The sequence below is a fragment of the Scyliorhinus torazame genome, chromosome 20 (genome assembly GCF_047496885.1).
Source record: "Scyliorhinus torazame isolate Kashiwa2021f chromosome 20, sScyTor2.1, whole genome shotgun sequence".
NCBI classification, from domain to species: Eukaryota; Metazoa; Chordata; class Chondrichthyes; order Carcharhiniformes; family Scyliorhinidae; genus Scyliorhinus; species Scyliorhinus torazame.
In genome coordinates, this window is record NC_092726.1 from 21,666,536 (window position 1) to 21,687,497 (window position 20,962).

A 20,962-nucleotide genomic window follows, 5' to 3' on the forward strand; every position below is an offset into this window, starting at 1 on the left:
GGCTCTAACGGAACTCAATTATTCCATCTTCTAAACGAGTCAAGAGTCCGGTTGACTGGCGGTGTCAAAAATGCAACTTTTATTTTGAAATATTCGCCTTAATGCACTTGCATGAGAACTGAATCGAAACCATAGATCGAGATTATACATAAACTGGTCAGAACATAGCGAAAAGCGTTAAACATAAAGCACAGGAAAAGTATCAAGAAATTACTTTGAAACAAAGTAAATTGTTTTATGGGCAGCACAGTGGTCAGCATTGTGGCTTCACAGCGCCTGGGTCCCAGGTTCGATTTCCCGCTGGGTCACTGTCTGTGCGGAGTCTGCACATTCTCCCCCGTGTCTGCGTGGGTTTCCTCCGGGTGCTCCGGTTTCCTCCCACAGTCCAAAGACGTGCAGGTTAGGTGTATTGGCCATGATCAATTGCCAATAGTGTCCAAAAAGGTGAGGAGGGGTTATTGGGTTACGGGGACAGGGTCAAAGTGAGGGCTTAAGTGGGTCGGTGCAGACTCGATGGGCTGAATGGCCTCCTTCTGCACTGTATGTTCTATGGCTATGTTCTAAATTGATAGATGGTTCAAAATTTCATGAAAACATAAATCTGGAACAAACCCTTAACCATGAGGTCTTACTTTTAAGGAAATTCTAATCCCTCATGTATTCTCATTGGTTTCTAATTCTCAGCTGAGGCCTCCTGATTTGTTCAAATAGATTTGTCACTTGGAGGGTGATTTATCAATTAAACATTGGTCATGACTTGAGATTTACTGATCCATCAAAATTAATTCAGTGTTCACGTGCGCCACCTTATGAGAATAAGATTCTCATGTCAGGGCGAGCCATTAACCTTGCTGTCGCTAATTATTTGATATCTTCTTATTGCTAAATGCACTGGAATACAATGGTCTGTTTATTATATGAAACATTTTGTGAAACAATGTCTGAATTTCTGTATAAATGACACCGAAGTTCAATACTTTATTCAAACAGTGACTATATTTTTGTTGTCGGGGTGTTTTGAATAGTTCTGTTCGCTAGCTATAATAATAATCTTCATTGCAATGTAAACCTACTTGTGACAATTAAGTTACTGTGAAAAGCCCCTAGTCACCACATTCCGGCGCCTGCTCGGGTACACAGAGGGAGAATTCAGAATGTCCAAATTACCTAAGAGCACGTCTTTCAGGACTCGTGGGAGGAAACCGGAGCACCCGGAGGAAACCCACGCAGACACGGGGAGAACGTGCAGACTCCGCACAGACTGTGACCCAAGCTGGGAACCGAACCTGTGTCCCTGGAGCCGTGAAGCAACAGTGCTAACCACTGTGCTACCCTGCCGCCCTCAATGCACTCAATCAATCCTTAAAGGCATCAAATAAATCAATGAATCAATAATCTCAGTTTCTTAATTGACGCACACTCTCTTCCATCCTCTTCCTTTACCACCTTCTGTCCATCTCTTCCAAATCTCTGAGATACATGCAGATTCCTGTGGATGTTGGAATGTGAAACAAAAACAGAAAACGCTGGGCAATCTCAGCAGGTCTGACAGCATCTGTGGAGAGAGAAGAAAGCTAACGTTTCCAGTCTGGATGACTCTTTGGATGACTCTGGACTCTGGATGACAGCCTTGACTCGAGACGTGAGCTCTGTCCTCTCTCCACAGATGCTGTCAGACCTGCTGAGATTGTCCAGCATTTTCTCCTTTACTTCCAAATCACCCCCTCTCTCCTACTCCCCGACTTTCTCCTCTCTCGGCTCTCTCCCTCATTCCAAAAGCTGGATATTAAACATTCCCTCCACAGCAAGTGCTGGGGAATTTTTTGTTTCCATGTCTGTGTAAAATAAATGAAGGAATCTTTCACCATATGACTGCCAGCTGAACGAAGGTGTTGCTCTTCACATAAGAACATCAGAACAGGAGCAGGAGTCGGCCATCTTGCCCCTCGAGCCTGCTCCACCATTCAATGAGATCATGGCTGATCTTTTGTGGACTCAACTCCACTTTCCGGCCCGAACACCCTAGCCCTTAATCCCCTTTATTCTTCAAAAAACTATCCATCTTTATCTTGAAAACATTTAATGAAGGAGCCTCTACTGCTTCACTGGGCAGGGAATTCCATAGATTCACATCCCTTTGGGTGAAGAAGTTCCTCCTAAACTCAGTCCTAAATCTACTTCCCCTTATTTTGAGGCTATGCCCCCTAGTTCCGCTTTCACCCGCCAGTGGAAACAACCTGCCCGCATCTATCCTATCTATTCCCTTCATAATCTTATATGTTTCTATAAGATCCCCCCTCATCCTTCTAAATTCCAACAAGTACAGTCCCAATCTACTCAACCTCTCCTCGTAATCCAATCCCCTCAACTCTAGGATTAACCTCGTGAATCTCCTCTGCACACCCTCCAGTGCCAGTACGTCCTTTCTCCGGTATGGAGACCAAAATTGAACACACTATTCCAGGTGTGGCCTCACTAACACCGTATACAATTGCAGCATAACCTCCCTAGTCTTAACCTCCATCCCTCTAGCAATGAAGGACAAAACTCCATTCGTCTTCTTAATCTCCTGTTGCACCTGTAAACCAACTTTTTTGCGACTCATGCACTAGCACACCCAGGTCTCTCTGCACAGCAGCATGTTTTAATATTTTATCATTTAAATAATATTCCCCTTTGCTGTTATTCCTACCAAAATGGATAACCTCACATTTGTCAACATTTCTTGTCCCTCCTGAAATGAAATGTCTCTGTTTCACTCATTCTGGATAGTGGTTCCTTTATCGATGCTCCAAAATGGTCGCGGTCCACCAGAATTAACCCAGCACCGTGACTCTGCAGTCCCTGAAGGACGTAAGCCAAACGTTAGACCGATGAATGCAGATCTCATGAAATAAATTGCTAACTAGCTCTACGATCCTCACTGCGTCTTACAGAGTGGCTCCTGGCAGCCAAGTCCCCTGGGACCTCTGTGCGTTCCTCAGTGAGAGTCAAGGAAAGTCACGGGTTTCTCTCTACGGAGATGTCTAGATGAGGAGGAAATGTTCTAACCCCGTGTGTTTGGAAATGTTGCAGCTTCGCTGAGCGCCCGAGAGCGTGCCGAAATGAAGATGTCCCTGATCGGCGAGCAACTCGGCCTAAGCTGGGCTGGTGAGTTTGTGTTCAAAACTTCCATTGTCCTTGCTTCTCAAAGCTTTGACTGATTTGTGCACATTGATCATGTTCTTGTGCAACGGATTGAGACGCTACAACGACTGAAACTCCAAATTCCCTTCCTTTTCGGAATTTTAACATGGTATCCAAGTGCAGGATTACTCATCCGGCAAACTCTACTCATTCAGTCATTGCTGAGAATTGTCTAGTTTTCTTTCATTTAACTTTGTCCCCTGAAACCTAGTATATGGAATAGAATAGAATCCCTGCAGTGCAAAAAGAGGGCATTTGGCCCATGTAGTCTGCACCGAACCTTGACCCACCTGACCCTGCAGGCCCATAACCTAACCTGCACGTCCCTGGACACTAAGGGGCAATTTAGCACGGCCAATCCACCTACCCCGTACATCTTTGGACTGTGGGAGGAAACCGGAGCACCCGGGAAAAATCCCACGCAGACTCGGGGGAGAACGTGCAGACTCCTTACAGACCGTGACCTGAGGCCGGAATCGAACCCAGGTCCCTGGCGCTGTGAGGCAGCAGTGCTAACCACTGTGATAGAGAGGAGGTGGACTACTAGCAAGAAGATCTTTGCTGTTTAGCTCCGGGTTGGCTCACATTGTCAAGGAGCAGCTAGATATAGCACTGAGGGTGAAGGGGATCAAAGGCTATAGGGAGAAAGCAGGATTAGGCTATTGAGTTGGATGATCTGCCATGATCGTAATGAATGGCGGAGTGGGCTCGAAGGGCCGAATGGCCTCCTCCTGCTCCTATCTTCTATGTTTACTTGAGCCTGACTTTCTCTCCAATGTGGACAGAATATTTTGCTTCAGAATTCACGAGAGAGAGAGGGACCTTGTTGCTCGTGAGAACAGTTTAAACCAGGTTAATAGACTCAAACAGGTTGATATTAAAAAGGAGGATGTGCTGGAAATTTTGAAAAGCATCAGGATAGATACGTCCCCTGGGCCAGACGGGAAGCGAGGGAGGAGATTGCTGCACCGTTGGCGATGATCTTTGCGTCCTCACTCTCCACTGGAGCAGTACCGGATGATTGGAGGGAGGCGCAAGTTGTTTCCCTGTTCAAGTAAGGGAATAGGGAAATCCCTGGGAATTACAGTCCCGACTGTGGTGAGCACAATACTGGAAAGGATTCTGAGAGATAGGATTTATGATTATTTAGCAAAACATAGTTTGATGAAAGAGAGTCAGCATGGCTTTGTGAGGAGCTCAGTCTGGTTGACCGGGGAACCTTTTCCCCTCGAAGTTGTTGTAACTAACTTGTTCGTATCTCCGCCTGTCCCTTGCAGAGCTGGCAAGAGAACTCCAATTCTCCGTTGACGACATCAACAGGATCCGCGTGGAAAACCCCAACTCATTGCTGGAGCAGAGTGCGGCCCTTCTCAATCTGTGGGCCAGCCATGAGGGAAAGAGAGCCAAAAGTAGGTACCGAATAAAGCCTCCGCCTTGGCTTCAAAAAAACAAAGACACGTGGGCAAATTCATTGAAGGGTTCGAGAGCAGAATTTAAAAGTCTTTTCTTTCTGGGACGAAGTAAGAATGTGAAAGGGACGCCCAGCTAAAGCAGTCAATTCTGTGCGCGGAAAGGAACTGGGTAGATTTTTGATTGGGACCTCCCTGGGTGTGATTCAACATCGGTGGTTGGTTGAGATGATCAAATACTCCGCACAATCTCCGTGCATCTCTTGTGGGGCCGGGATGGTAGAGGCGGGGTGGGCAGTGGTCCAGTGGAGGAGTAAGGGTTACTCTCTACAACAAACAGACCAGGGCTGAATGGTAGCGGTGTGGGGACTTCAGGAGATTTGCTTGTCCATGTAAATCTGGATGGAGAAAATACCCCAAAGAAACAGAGTGTCAATAACAGCAGGCTTTTATATAAGTGAGAATGCCGTGTTCTGGGCCACGCTTTTGGAAAGGGGTTTCTGGTTTTACTTGGATTTTGTTATTGAATTGGAACAGGTAAAGGGGAATTCATTAAGGGTTATACATAGATTACTGTAGCTGTGTCGGGGTATTTATGTTTGTGATTGATAAAACGTCTTGCTCTGTATATTTATACAAATGTTAACTAAATTCTTAGAATAAAGTTTGTTTTTTTGATTTAAACCCCCCCCCCCAAAGAGGCGAAATAGATTTGATGGAATCCTTGACCAATCCTTGCACGACTGAATCACTGCATTTCACTTTGAACAAAGACCCTTTGCAGAACAATGAGCTTGGACCCACACCGACTCCCACCAGAGATCTACAATGATGCAAGTGCTTCTGCTATGAAACTGGTTTAGCTCAGTGGGCTAGGCAGCTGGCTTGTGATGCAGAACAAGGCCAGCAGCGCGGGTTCAATTCCCGTACCGGCCTCCCTGAACAGGCGCCGGAATGTGGCGACTAGGGGCTTTTCACAGCAACTTCATACTTGTGACAATGAAAGGGTATTATTATTATTACTACATGCCCCGATATTTTGAAAGGACCTTGAACAGAACCATAAAAAGAATACAATATAATGCAAGTGAAATGGGAGCGGGTAACCGCCAACATCACCTACCCAGCCAACTGTTTCTCAAAGAGCTGATTTCTTTTTTTAATAAACATTTTATTGAGGTATTTTTTGATATTATAACAACAACACAATAAACAATGTACATGAAACTATAAACATAGTGCAAAAGCCATCTCCCTCCCTTACAGGCCCCACCTTTACTAACCCCCTACTCTGAGGTAAACTAACCCCCCTCCCTTCTGCTGACGACTAATTTTCCGCGAAGAAGTCGACGAACGGTTGCCACCCCCGGGCGAACCCTAACAGTGACCCTCTCAAGGCGAACTTGATTTTCTCCAAACACAGAAAGCTAGCCATGCCCGACAGCCAGGTCTCCAACTACGGGGGCTTTGGGTTCCTCCATGCCAATAGTATCCGTCTTCGGGCTACCTGAGAAGCAAAGGCCAGAACGTCTCCTCCTGGATTCCCGGGTCTTCCGACATCCCGAAAATCGCCACCTCTGGACTCGGTGCCACCCTTGTTTTTAACACCGTGGACATGACATCTGCAAACCCCTGCCAACATCCCCTAAGCTTTGGACATGCCCAGAACATGTGGATATGGTTCGCTGGTCCTCTCGCACATTTTACACACCTCTCTTCCACCCCAAAGAATCTGCTCATCCGGGCCAATGTCATGCGAGCCCGGTGAACAACCTTAAATTGTATCAGGCTGAGCCTGGCACATGTTGTGGACGCGTTGACTCTACTCTTCGCGTCCACCCATAGACCATCCTCTATCTCTCCTCCCAGCTCCTCCTCGCACTTGCACTTCAGCTCCTCGGTCTGCGTCTCCTCTGACCCCATAAGTTCCTTATAAATGTCAGACACTCTCCCTTCTCCTACCCACCCTCTGGAAACTACCCTGTCCTCTATCCCCCTCAGCGGTAGGAGCGGGAAGGTTGACACCTGTTTACGTAGGAAGTCCCGCGCCTGCAGGTACCTGAATTTGTTTCCCCTCGCCAACCCAAACTTCTCCTCCAACGCCCTCATACTCGGAAAGCTCCCCTCGATAAACATCTTCCCCCATTCTCTCAATCCCTGCTCTCTGCCATATCTGGAACCCCCCATCAATACTTCCCGGGGCAAAGCGGTGATTACTACAGATTGGGGACCAGAACGATGCCCCAACTGCTCCCACATGTCTCTTCCATTGGCCCCAAACTCTTAGGGCCGTCACCACCACGGGGCTGCTGGAGTACCGTGCCGGCGGGAACGGCAGAGGCTCAGTTACCAATGCCCCCAAACTGGTGCCCTTGCATGAAGCCGCCTCCATACGCTCCCATGCCGACCCCTCCCCCACCACCCACTTCCTGATCATGGCTATATTCGCCATCCAGTAATAGTTACTAGAATTTGGCAGCACCAGCCCGCCCTCTCCGCGACTCCGCTCAAGCATTACCTTCCTTACCCGCGGGGTCTTGCCCGCCCAAACAAAGCCAGAGATCACTTTGTTGACCCGTTTAAAAAAGTACCGCGGAACAAACATGGGGAGACACTGAAACACGAACAGGAATCTCGGGAAGACCGTCATCTTCACCGTCTGCACCCTCCCAGCTAATGACAACGGGAGCACGTCCCATCTCCGAAAATCGTCCTTCATTTGGTCGACTAGCCGGGCCAGATTTAATTTATGCAGCCGGTCCCATTCCCGCGCCACTTGAATGCCTAGGTACCTAAAGCTTCCCCCTAGTAATCTAAACGGCAGCTTCTGCAATCGCCTCTCCTGTCCCCTCGCCTGGACCGCAAACATCTCACTTTTCCCCATATTTAGCTTATACCCCGAAAACCGGCCAAATTCCCCTCGAATCCTCATGATTTCTTCCATCCCCTCTAATGGGTCCGATACATACAGAAGCAGGTCGTCTGCATAGAGCGAGACGCTGTGCTCCATCCCGCACCCCCCCCCCCCCCCCGTCCCCCCCCGTCCCCGTCCCCCGGACAGCCCCTTCCAGCCCCTTGAGGCTCTCAGAGCAATTTACAACGGTTCTATAGCCAGCGCGAACAACAGCGGGGAGAGGGGGCATCCCTGTCTCGTACCCCGGAGCAGTCTAAAATAGTCCGATGTTGTCTAATTCATCCGTACACTTTCCACAGGAGCCTGACCCAGTCAATAAAGCCCCACCCAAATCCGAACTGTCCCAGTACCTCCCACAGATAGTCCCATTCTACCTGATCAAAAGCCTTTTCTGCATCCATTGCGATCACTACCTCCACCTCCCTACCTTCCGGGGGCATCATGATCACATTTAACAACCTTCTTACATTGGCCACCAACTGCCTGCCCTTAACAAACCCCGTCTGGTCCTCCCCAATAATGTCAGGAACACAATCCTCAATCCTGGAGGACAAAATTTTGGCCAGCAGTTTGGCGTCCACATTCAACAGGATATCGGCCTACAGGAGCCACACAAGTCCGGTTTCTTGTCCTCCTTCAGAATCAGCGAAATCGTGGCCTGTGACATCGTCGGGGGCAGCACCCCTCTTTCCCTTGCCTCATTGAACATTCTCATCAACACCGGCCCCATTATCCCAGAGAACTTTTTATAAAACTCCACTGGGTACCCGTCCGGCCCCGGGGCTTTACCCGCCTGCATGGCCTTCAGACCCTCCAGTATCTCTGCCAACCCGATCGGGGCCCCCAGCCCTTCTACCAGCTCCCTGTCCACCTTTGGGAAATTCAGCCCCCCCCAAGAAGTGCCACATCCCCTCCGGCCCCGTAGGGGGTCCCGACCTATACAGCCTACTGTAGAAATCCCTAAACGCCTTATTCACCCCTGCTGAATCTCCAGGTTCCCATCTCCGTCATTTACTTTCCCGATCTCCCTGGCTGCCTCCCTCTTTCTAAGCTGCTGTGCAAGCATTCTGCCGGCCTTCTCTCCATACTCATAGATCGCCCCCTCGCCTTTCTCAGCTGCTCCACCGCCCTCCCTGTGGTCAGCAAGCTAAACTCCGCTGTTCCCTTAAAAGCCCTGCCTCTGGGGTCTCCGCCTACCTCCTAGCGATCTGTAGTATCTCCTTTACCAGTCAGTCCATCTCTGCCCTGTCCACCTTCTCCCTCTGGGCCCGTATCGAGATCAGCTCCCCTCTGACCACCGCCTTCAGTGCTTCCCAGACCATCGCTGCTGAAATTTCCCCCGTGTCGTTGACCTGCAGGTAGCTCTGAATACATTTCCTCAGCCGCTCACACACCCCTTCGTCCGCCAAAAGTCCCACATCTAACCTCCAGTGCGGGTGCTGGTTACTGTCTTTACTAACCTGCAGGTCAACCCAGTACGGAGCACGGTCGGAGATTGTGATCGCCGAGTACCCTGTGCCCACCACCCCTGCCAGTAAGGCCCCGCTCAAAATAAAGAAATTGATCTGGGAGTACACTTTATGCACCTGTGAGTAGAAGGAGAACTCCTTCACCCTCGGCTGCCCAAATCTCCATGGATCCACCCCCCGCCCCCAATCAGCTCCATGAACCCTCTTAGTTCCTTTGCCATTGCTGGCACCCTGCCCGTTTGCGAGCTTGACCGGTCCAAGCCAGGGTCAATAACTGTGTTGAAGTCCCCTCCCATGACCAACCTGTGCGAATCCAGGTCCGGTATCTTCCCCAGCATCCTCTTTATAAACTCCACATCATCCCAATTTGGTGCATACACATTTACGATTATCTCCAGTTTCCCGCTGACCATAATGTACCGAACTCCCACGTCCGAGACTATTCTACCCACCTCAAACACCACCCGCTTATTGATCAGGATCGCGATCCCTCTAATCTTTGAATCCAGTCCCGAGTGAAAGACCTGACTGACCCAGCCTTTCCTCAATCTAATCTGGTCAGTTACTCTAAGGTGCGTCTCCTGCAACATTACCACGTCCGCCTTCAATCCCCCAAGATGCGCGAACACACGTGCCCTCTTGGCCGGCCCATTTAACCCTCGAACATTCCAGGTGATCAGCCTGGTTGGGGGGCTCATTGCCCCCCCCCCCTTCGCCAATCAGCCATCCCCTTTTTTGGGCCCACCTCCAACCCATGCTCCGTGCCACCACCGCCCCCAGGCAACCTCCGCCCCCAACCTCCTCTTTGTCCTTTGGCCCAAGGCCCTCCCTCATCAGCAGAACATTTTCCCCACCTCCCCCCCTAGTAACAACACTCTGTAACCCAACCCCTTTGATAAACCGAACATGTGCGCACCCCCCACTGTGCTTCTGTGAGCTAGCCCGCCTAGCTAGCTTGGTGGCCCCCATCCCGGGTGCCGGATAGTCTCCCACCTATTGTTCCCTCCCCACCCTCCCCCTCGCTCATACAAACATACTCCAACATCAAACAATCCCCGCACAATTGCCCGACACCAAAATCTAATCGAGCACAACGCCATCCCTCAATAGTGCAAATGAAAACCTTAACTCACTCAGCTCTGCCACTGCTCCCAAATCAATACAGAAGGCATTACAAACAGCTTCCACAAAACGCAAAACGAGAAACTTTTTTTCAAGAACAGAGAAACAAAAAGAAAAAAAACCTGAACATTGCAGCAAAGTTCAAAGGTTCTCAGTCCACCACCAGCCCTTTCCTTTTCACGAAGTCCAGCGCGTCCTCAGGCAACTCGAAATAAAAGTGCTGTTCCTCGTACGTGACCCAGAGACGGGCCGGATACAACAGTCCGAACTTCACCTTTTTCTTAAAAAGCATCGACCTGATCTGGTTGAAGCCTGCTCTTCTCATGGCCACCGCCACACTCAGGTCTTGGTAGACCCGCAGGATACTGTTGTCCCACTTACAGCTCCGTGTCTGCTTGGCCCACTGTAGAATGTGCTCCTTATCCAAGTACCTGTGGAATCTCACCACAATTGCCCTCGGGGGGGGGAGGGGGGGGGGGGTCTCCCGTTCGCAGCTTCCTCGTGAGTGCCTTGTGAGCCCTGTCCACCTCCAAGGTCGGGAGAATGCCCCATCCCCCAGCAGCTTCTCAAACATATCCGCGATGTATGCCGCAGCGTCCGCTCCTTCGGACCCCTCCGGGAGCCCAGCGATTCTCAAGTTCTGCCTGCGGGACCTATTCTCTAGGTCCTCCACCTTCTCCAGGAGCTTCTACTGCTGGTCTCACAGCATCTCCACCTCCAACCCCACCGCAGTTTGATGTTCCTCCTGCTCAGCCAGCGCCTTCTCCACCTTCTGGATCGCCCGATCTGGGGCGTCCAATCTAAGCTCCAGCCGCTCAATCGACTCTTTTATCGGGTCCAAGCAGTCCCGTTTCTGCTTAGCGAAGCCTTCCTGAATAACTTGCATCAGCTGCTCCGTTGACCGCTGGGTCGACAAGCCAGAGGTCCGGTCCTCCGCCATGCTGTCTCCCGCCGCATCTTCAGCCCAAGCCTTCTCTGTCTTTCTGTTTCTACCTTTACGAGCACTTCTAGTCCTTCTCTCCGTGCACCGATGTGGGAATTCAGTGCACAATTGCCTCGGTCTTCAGTTTTACAGTTCAAGTCCGGTAGAAAATCGGGGGAAGAGGTCCAAAAGTCCGACCCGAGCGGGAGACCACCAAATGTGCAACTTACTCCTTCATAGCCGCCACTGGAAGTAAAGAGGTGATTTCTTACGAGAACAAAGAAGTTGCGTCTTGATTATTAGTTTCCACCGGATGGCATCAGCTGTTAACACAGGGTGAAATGGCAATCTTTGTTCACGCTGGCATTTGGCAGAAACAGCATCGATTGCAAACTAACCTGGATAGATCGAGCTCACATGAATAAATATGTCACCGATGTACACAAATATACACCTCAGCCATCAAAGCCACCTTGCCAATTTTGAATTGAAACAAAAAGCTTGAGGTGAAATTGTTCCTGGAACACTTTCCATTGCAACGCCTCGACCAATCGGAATGCACTTGCTTCCCAAATGGCACCCTTTTCCTGTGCAGTGTAAATTGTTGCTCCCTTTGAAATTTGGTATTCTTGCAAATTGTTGCTCCCTTTGAAATTTGGTATTCTTGTAAATTGTTGCTCCCTTTGAAATTTGGTATTCTTGCAAATTGTTGCTCCCTTTGAAATTTGGTATTCTTGCAACTTGTTGCTCCCTTTGAAATTTGGTATTCTTGCAAATTGTTGCTCCCTTTGAAATTTGGTATTCTTGTAAATTGTTGCTTCCTTTGAAATTTGGTATTCTTGCAAATTGTTGCTCCCTTTGAAATTTGGTATTCTTGTAAATTGTTGCTTCCTTTGAAATTTGGTATTCTTGTAAATTGTTGCTCCCTTTGAAATTTGGTATTCTTGTAAATTGTTGCTTCCTTTGAAATTTGGTATTCTTGTAAATTGTTGCTCCCTTTGAAATTTGGTATTCTTGCAACTTGTTGCTCCCTTTGAAATTTGGTATTCTTGTAAATTGTTGCTCCCTTTGAAATTTGGTATTCTTGCAAATTGTTGCTCCCTTTGAAATTTGGTATTCTTGGATGTAAATAGTTGAATCGGGGCTGATTTAGCTCAGTGGGCTACATAGCTGGTTTGTGATGCAGAACAAGGCCAGCAGCGCGGGTTCAATTCTCGTACCAGCTTACCCGAACAGGCGCCGGAATGTGGCGACGAGGGGCTTTTCACAGCGACTTCATACTTGTGACAAGAAAAGCTTATTATGTTATTAAATGTCCTGACGGGTGCAAGACAAAAAACTTTGACAGCTTGTGTCTTATTGTCACACTACTCAGGTTCTGCACTACCTGCCAACTATACATGATTGGGAAATGTCAGATAAATAGCTGCATAGGAACGATTGGGAATGCCCACAAGGATGGTTACCTTAGGCCAAACAAAGAGCATGCTTCTGTGGTAAAGGATTGTCATCCCAGTTTGGGTTAATGGGAGCTTTCCTCTCCGACATAACCCCTGGTATATCTGACCTAAGCACGTGTTCATCACTGAATTGAGGGTAAATGAGAGTAAAGAATTTGTTCTTATTTATTGAGGTTCTGTTCTGAGAGAGCAATGATGAATGATTAGCAAATGAATTAGTATTTGGTCGGGAGAAAGGGTTAGCAACGAGTACGAGGTTAGAATGTCAAGGTGGAACTTTTTACAGTTTATAAACAATACGCAGATGAGGCCAATAAAGTGGAGCAGAGCCAGACGGCTGAGGAATGTGGACTAAGGAGCTGATAAATCAGTGTGAAAATGGAGACGATGAGCTTTCTCCGAATTCTCTGGTCACTGTGGATGGTGAGTACGGCGAAAGGAAGCAGGTCTTGTTCTGTTTCCGTGCACTGATCTGATGCTTCTGTCTTGTTAGTGGAAAGCTTGCACTCGGCGTTGAAGAGTATTGACCGAAACGACATTGTAAGCATGCTGGACGGCTCCAATCTCAACAGCCGCCCTCTGAAGGGGAACAAAAAGCACGCGGAAAGAGATCACAGCTTGTCTCCTGCCGTGAATGGTGAGCACGAACTCCACCGCATTCCTCGTCTGCCGACTGTTTTCGGGTCCCCCTTTCTTTTTTTCCCCCCTCCGATTCTTCCCTGAAAGGCGGCAAAGAGTGGGGAACGCCGGCGCCGTGTGAGCGAAGGCCTTGAAACGGTTTAATCCTCAACAATCCCGTTCCCGTTCTTCCCAACGCTATGGAAGTGGGAACCACGCGAAGGGAAGGCAGGTTCCCAGTGGCCTCCATCCTACTTTGCAAGCTTGCCTCCCGCTACGGCCCTTCCAAGCGATAAGACACGGACAGAGTCCAAAGTCCTCGTCCTTGGCTTGTCCAACGTGCATTCGTCGGCCCAACTCTTAACCATGTGGGGGAGGGGAGGGGGGGGAGGTGGCTTAAGTTCTGAAACTTCATTGTGTTAAGGTAGTGGTTTGACAAACCAGAGAGGGGAGGCGTCATCGAGGAAGCAGTAAGTTATTGCCGTGTATTTAGGCCACCTTCAAATACAACCATGCTGGAACGAGATCCATCATCAATCTATTTCCCTCAAAGCAGCATGTGCCGGTTAACCAAATTCAGGTAGCCGTATTTTTCCTGACCAGTTAACAGCCGGTTCCAGGGGTTCCGAAAATAACTTGCAGAGTGGGGTGTCACTTTTTTTTTTTGTTGGAACACCCCCGAGTGCGTTTGCCGTTGGGACATTGAGTTTTGACATTGTTACTGGAATGGGTTCATGAGATCGATTACCCTTCAGCCCCAGGTGGATTTAATGCTGGTAGTCAACAAGAGTATTAAATGCAGCACGTGCAGATACTTCAATCGGTGTGAGGGGTCATTATACCCTCCCCCCCCTCCCCCGCACGCCTCCTCCTGTCCCAAAGCAATCGCACCGTCAAGCAACCAGCAATAACCTGAGTCTCTAGCCAAATTCTTCTTTTTCTGTGCTCTTCAAACATTTTCTTCTGCTCGTCCGCTGTGTACTTCCTGTGCCAAGGGTGAAAGTACTCAAACTTTCTGTCACCTCTCTACCTCTGACCTCTGGTGCCATGACGATACCTGACTTTGCGCCACCTCCTGCAGTGCATGTCCACCGTCCTCCATCTCGGCATCTCCGATCAGATCGTATTTTCCGAGGGGAATTATGGAATGCCCGATTAGACTCCTAAGGGGGGGGGGTGCAAACCTAAAAGCGGCCTAAATATTTCAGAATTCCCTTGGCCTGTTCCTACATGGAGCCCCTAATGTCACTGACACTCGCGTTCATATCAAGCCTCGTCGCCTTGACCTATCCTCAAAGTCATTCTCTTGAATGGATTACTTTGGAGGGTCACCGGCTGTCGCCTGGGCCCGTGCAAATCCACCGAGGGTCAGGAATTCCCCGAGAGAGAGCGAGCGGACAGCTTGGGCTGGAGACCCCTCCGTTCATCGGAGCTAAGACTGCGGCAGCCTCCCTCCAATCCATTCCCCTGAGTGCATGATTCCAGACACCATCTCACCTTTCCCCAGCAGCAGCCACTGCACAATGGAACACTGTGGGAGGATGCCACATCCCGCACATAAAACTGTCCTGTCATAGCGTCAGCCAATAAGCAACAAAAACTTGGCTTCATATAGCAGCTTTCTGGGAGACCCCTGTGGGGCGGGGGGGGCCTGTCCCAGACGCTGAGAGACCCACGGATGGTCAGGCCCTGGACCCACGTCTTAGCTCGTGGCAGGCATAACAGCCACTGCTGAGCAAAGGAGGGCAGGAATAGAGGACAGGCCAGATGTACACAAGTAATGATCAATATAATGGAGGGTACAGGAGCTGGCGATGGTAGAGAGGGACAAAGCCACTTGGGGATTGGAGCATGACACGGAATTTTGAACTTATTGTTGGGGGAATTGAACTTCAAGTAAACCGGTATGTAAGCGAGTGACTGGGTGTGAGTTAGAATAAGGAGAGCAGTGACTAGGGGAGTCCTGAGGAAGGAGCTGTTGATTCCAGTTAAACCTGTTGGACTATGACCTGGTGATGTCAGACTTCTTACTGTAAAATTTCTGGACTTGGGAGGATAGGGATCTGAGCAGGAACCCTTTGCAACAGCAAAGTCTGAGATTGTAAAAATGTAGGAGAGAGTTTGAGCAGCTAATTGGCAATTTGATAATATTACTGAGCTCCGTATTGGGCAATGTCAATGACGGAGTACGGGAAGCGTTTTATTTCATCACACATCGAGCTGCCAACCACCAGTATTGTCAGTATTGTGCCCATCACTGTATATGGACTATCTTGGTGTCTGCCCAACACTGCATGTTGAATAAGGCTCCATGTCGGCCTGGAATTGGGGAAATTCTTCAAAATGTAAAGATTGAGACTTTATCAGAGGATCGTTCTTGTGCACTGGATAAATCAGATGGATTTAACATGGATTAAACATGCCAATCCCATTTTCTACAAGACATTTCCGGGAAATACTGAAGGAGATGTTGCTCATTCAATGAGATTCCTGCTGGGCATTGCTTGCATGTAACTGCGTTCTGCTTTACTAGAATCAGCTGATAGAAAGGGTCGGAATCTGGACTCACACTTTGCCAAATTGTCACAGCCACGTGACGCGCGTTTCTCAAACAGGCAGAGGAAGTGATTGAAATTGTCAATTTGACGATGAATCGCATTGACACTTCCAGAAACTCCAATTGAACAACCGTGAGTGGCTTGGGACCGTTCCCACCCGAGAATGTAACAGTGGTGTCAACTCTTCCAGTTTACCTGAACCAGGTCAGCCCGTCCCCGTAGCAACAGCAAGGGGACACAAGGCCATTGGCAAACATCAAGGATGACCTTCGGTTGGTCTGGGAAGCACTGAAGGCGGTGGTCAGAGGGGAGCTGATCTCGATCCGGGCCCATAGGGAGAAGGTGGACAGGGCAGAGACGGACCGACTGGTAAAGGAGATACTACAGATCGCTAGGAGGTAGGCGGAGACCCCAGAGGCAGGTCTTTTGCGGGAACGGCGGAGACTGCAGGTGGAGTTTGGCTTATTAACCACAGGGAGGGCGGTGGAGCAGCTGAGAAAGGCGAGGGGGCGATCTATGAGCATGGAGAGAAGGCCGGCAGAATGCTTGCACAGCAGCTTAGAAAGAGGGAGGCAGCCAGGGAGATCGGGAAAGTAAATGACGGAGATGGTAACCTGGAGATTCAGCAGGGGTGAATAAGGCGTTTAGGGATTTCTACAGTAGGCTGTATAGGTCGGGACCCTCTACGGGGCCGGAGGGGATGTGGCACTTCTTGGGGGGGGCTGAATTTCCCAAAGGTGGACAGGGAGCTGGTAGAAGGGCTGGGGGCCCCGATCGGGTTGGCAGAGATACTGGAGGGTCTGAAGGCCATGCAGGCGGGTAAAGCCCCGGGGCCGGACGGGTACCCAGTGGAGTTTTATAAAACTTTCTCTGGGATACTGGGGCCGGTGTTGATGAGAATGTTCAATGAGGCAAGGGAAAGAGGGGTGTTGCCCCCGACGATGTCACAGGCCACGATTTCGCTGATTCTGAAGCGGGCAAGAAACCGGACTTGTGTGGCTCCTGTAGACCGATATCCTGTTGAATGTGGACGCCAAACTGCTGGCCAAAATTTTGTCCTCCAGGATTGAGGATTGTGTTCCTGACATTATTGGGGTGGACCAGACGGGGTTTGTTAAGGGCAGGCAGTTGGTGGCCAATGTAAGAAGGTTGTTAAATGTGATCATGATGCCCCCGGAAGGTAGGGAGGTGGAGGTAGTGATCGCAATGGATGCAGAAAAGGATTATGATCGGGTAGAATGGGACTATCTGTGGGAGGTACTGGGACAGTTCGGATTTGGGTGGGGCTTTATTGACTGGGTCAGGCTCCTGTGGAAAGTGTACAGACGAATAAGACAACATCGGACTATTTTATACTGCACCGGGGTACGAGACAGGGATGCTCCCTCTCCCCACTGTTGTTCGTGCTAGCTATAGAACCGTTGTAAATTGCTCTGAGAGCCTCAAGGGGCTGGAAGGGGGGGGATGGAGCACAGAGTCTCGCTCTATGCGGACGACCTGCTTCTGTATGTATCGGACCCATTAGAGGGGATGGAAGAAATCATGAGGATTCGAGGGGAATTTGGCCGGTTTTCAGGGTATAAGCTAAATATGGGGAAAAGTGAGATGTTTGCGGTCCAGGCGAGGGGACAGGTGAGGCGATTGGGGGAGGTGCTGTTTAGATTACTAGGGAGAAACTTTAGGTATCTAGGCATTCAAGTGGTGCGGGAATGGGACCGGCTGCATAAATTAAATCTGGCCCGGCGAGTCGACCAAATGAAGGACGATTTTCGGAGATGGGACGTGCTCCCGTTGTCATTAGCTGGGAGGGTGCAGACGGTGAAGATGACGGTCTTCCCGAGATTCCTGTTTGTATTTAAATGTCTCCCCATCTTTATTCCGCGGTCCTTTTTTAAACGGGTCAACAAAGTGATCTCTGGCTTTGTTTGGGCGGGCAAGACCCCGCGGGTAAGGAAGGTAATGCTTGAGCGGAGTCGGGGAGAGGGTGGGCTGGTGCTGCCAAATTCTAGTAACTATTATTGGGCGGCGAATATAGCCATGATCAGGAAGTGGGTGGTGGGGGAGGGGTCAGCATGGGAGCGTATGGAGGCGGCTTCATGCAAGGGCACCAGTTTGGGGGCATTGGTAACTGAGCCTCTGTCGTTTCCACCGTCACGGTGCTCCACCAGTCCAGTGGTGGTGGCGGCCCTGAGAGTTTGGGGCCAATGGAGGAGGCATGTGGGAGCAGTGGGAGCATCGGTCTGGTCCCCAATCTGTGATAATCACCGGTTTGCCCCGGGGAGTATGGACGGGGGGTTCCGGATATGGTGGAGAGCAGGGATTGAGGGGATGGGGGATATGTTTATAGAGGGGAGCTTTCCGAGTATGAGGGCGCTGGAGGAGAAGTTTGGGTTGGCGAGGGGAAACAAATTCAGGTATCTGCAGGTGTATTCCTACGTAAACAGGTGTCAACCTTCCCGCTCCTACCGCTGAGGGGGATTCAGGACAGGGTAGTTTCCAGAGGGAGGGTAGGAGAAGGGAGCGTCTCGGACATTTACAAGGAACTTATGGGGTCCGAGGAGACGCAGACCGAGGAGCTGAAGTGCAAGTGGGAGGAGGAGCTGGGAGGAGAGATAGAGGGTGGTCTATGGGTGGACGCGAAGAGTAGAGTCAACATGTCTGCAACATGTGCCAGGCTCAGCCTGATACAATTTAAGGTTGTTCACCGGGCTCGCATGACAGTGTCCCGGATGAGCAGATTCTTTGGGGTGGAAGAGAGGTGTGCAAAATGTGCGGGAGGACCAGCGAACCATGTCCACATGTTCTGGGCATGTCCGAAGCTTCGGGGATTCTGGCAGGGGTTTGCAGATGTCATGTCCACGGTGTTAAAAACAAGGGTGGCGCTGAGTCCAGAGGTGGCGATTTTCGGGATGTCGGAAGACCTGGGAATCCAGGAGGAGAAAGAGGCAGACGTTCTGGCCTTTGCTTCTCCGGTAGCCCGGAGACAGATTCTATTAGCTTGGAGGGACTCAAAGCCCCCGAAGTCGGAGACCTGGCTATCGGGCATGGCTAGCTTTCTCTGTTTGGAGAAAATCCAAACAGCCTTGAGAGGGTCACTGTTAGGGTTCACCCAGAGGTGGCAACCGTTCATCGACTTCTTCGTGGAAAATTAATCGTCAGCAGAAAGAGGGGGGGTTAGTTTAGCTTAGAGGAGGGGTTAATAAAGGTGGGACCTGTAAGGGAGGGAGACGGCTTTTGCACTATGTTTATAGTTTCATGTACATTGTTTATTGTGCTGTTATAATACCAAAAAATAACTCAATAAAATGTTTATTAAAAAAAAAAGGATAAGCTTTGGTGAGAGCTTTGGGCGTGTGGGACCGAGTGTCTCTGCCTGATTCCGCGCTGCATCTCAGTGGGAGAGGATTCCCTTTTCACAGCCGCTCATTGCATTGAGTGGAAAGACGGAAGCCTTTCGCGATTCCAGATCCCGGAAAGTTAATAATGCCTCCAGGAGTTTGCTTCTCGCGCTCAATCCCCAGTGTCCATCGAACAGCGTTGGTTTGTGGAAAAATGCTTCCTCTGCACATTGACGCTAATTATTGTGTCGTTCCGCATTCAACTGTCCATGAAGTCGTGAAGCATTTTTAATTGAACCGTTTGTCATGTTAGTCACATCACGGCTAAGACAGGAGCCAGCACCTGGAGGACAATATTCGGGTTTATCAGACATGAGGCGATGACTTTGACTGAAGGGCAGCCAATTGTTGAGAAGGGATGGCGTACCACCCAGACAGGCTTCTGCCCATGATTAGTCCTTGCCGACTCAATAAAGCGGGTCATTTCAAACAAGGATCATCACTTCCGATGGCCTCCAATTATTACAACGTCCACTCCAGAGAACAGATATTCCTCTCATAGTCTTGAGCTTACATTAGCAGCGAGAAGGTGGTAAACATTGAGACAAAGCTCAAAGGGTGTGGGTACATCACACAAAATAGTGATCACATCAGCCCCAATTAGGAACGCTTTAATGTAGAGAAAACGTTAACATACGCAAACAGCTGGAGAGTCTTTCTCGTTGTCTGTTAGATGCTGTGAATCATCCAGCGATGTTGGACATTACAACAGTGCAGTTACCCTGTGTTCACAGTCACTGTGTAAAGTGTGCTCTCTCTGGATCAGTGTGGGCAGTGTCCAGTTACAGTGTACACTCCCCTCACTCTGCCCCCTTCACACTGTGTTCACAGTCACTGTGTAAAGTGTGCTCTCTCTGGATCAGTGTGGGCAGTGTCCAGTTACAGTGTACACTCCCCTCACTCTGCCCCCTTCACACTGTGTTCACAGTCACTGTGTAAAGTGTGCTCTCTCTGGATCAGTGTGGGCAGTGTCCAGTTACAGTGTACACTCCCCTCACTCTGCCCCCTTCACACTGTGTTCACAGTCACTGTGTAAAGTGTGCTCTCTCTGGATCAGTGTGGGCAGTGTCCAGTTACAGTGTACACTCCCCTCACTCTGCCCCCTTCACACTGTGTTCACAGTCACTGTGTAAAGTGTGCTCTCTCTGGATCAGTGTGGGCAGTGTCCAGTTACAGTGTACACTCCCCTCACTCTGCCCCCTTCACACTGTGTTCACAGTCACTGTGTAAAGTGTGCTCTCTCTGGATCAGTGTGGGCAGTGTCCAGTTACAGTGTACACTCCCCTCACTCTGCCCCCTTCACACTGTGTTCACAGTCACTGTGTAAAGTGTGCTCTCTCTGGATCAGTGTGGGCAGTGTCCAGTTACAGTGTACACTCCCCTCACTCTGCCCCCTTCACACTGTGTTCACAGTCACTGTGTAAAGTGTGCTCTCTCTGGATCAGTGTGGGCAGTGTCCAGTTACAGTGTACACTCCCCTCACTCTGCCCCCTTCACACTGTGCTCACAGTCACTGTGTAAAGTGTGCTCTCTCTGGATCAGTGTGGGCAGTGTCCAGTTACAGTGTACACTCCCCTCACTCTGCCCCCTTCACACTGTGTTCACAGTCACTGTGTAAAGTGTGCTCTCTCTGGATCAGTGTGGACAGTGTCCAGTTACAGTGTACACTCCCCTCACTCTGCCCCCTTCACACTGTGTTCACAGTCACTGTGTAAAGTGTGCTCTCTCTGGATCAGTGTGGACAGTGTCCAGTTACAGTGTACACTCCCCTCACTCTGCCCCCTTCACACTGTGTTCACAGTCACTGTGTAAAGTGTGCTCTCTCTGGATCAGTGTGGACAGTGTCCAGTTACAGTGTACACTCCCCTCACTCTGCCCCCTTCACACTGTGTTCACAGTCACTGTG

At 49.8% G+C, this 20,962-nt stretch overlaps 1 protein-coding gene across 1 annotated transcript in view; it reads left to right on the forward strand.

The window, feature by feature from the left end:
- LOC140396945 (ankyrin-1-like) overlaps window positions 1-20,962 on the forward strand; it is a 660,380-nt gene that overhangs the window by 574,824 nt on the left and 64,594 nt on the right. The window contains exons 38-40 of the mRNA XM_072485893.1: window positions 3,076-3,150; window positions 4,464-4,595; window positions 12,976-13,119. Coding sequence (XP_072341994.1) covers window positions 3,076-3,150; window positions 4,464-4,595; window positions 12,976-13,119 — 351 coding nt within the window. The remainder of the gene's footprint in view (window positions 1-3,075; window positions 3,151-4,463; window positions 4,596-12,975; window positions 13,120-20,962) is intronic.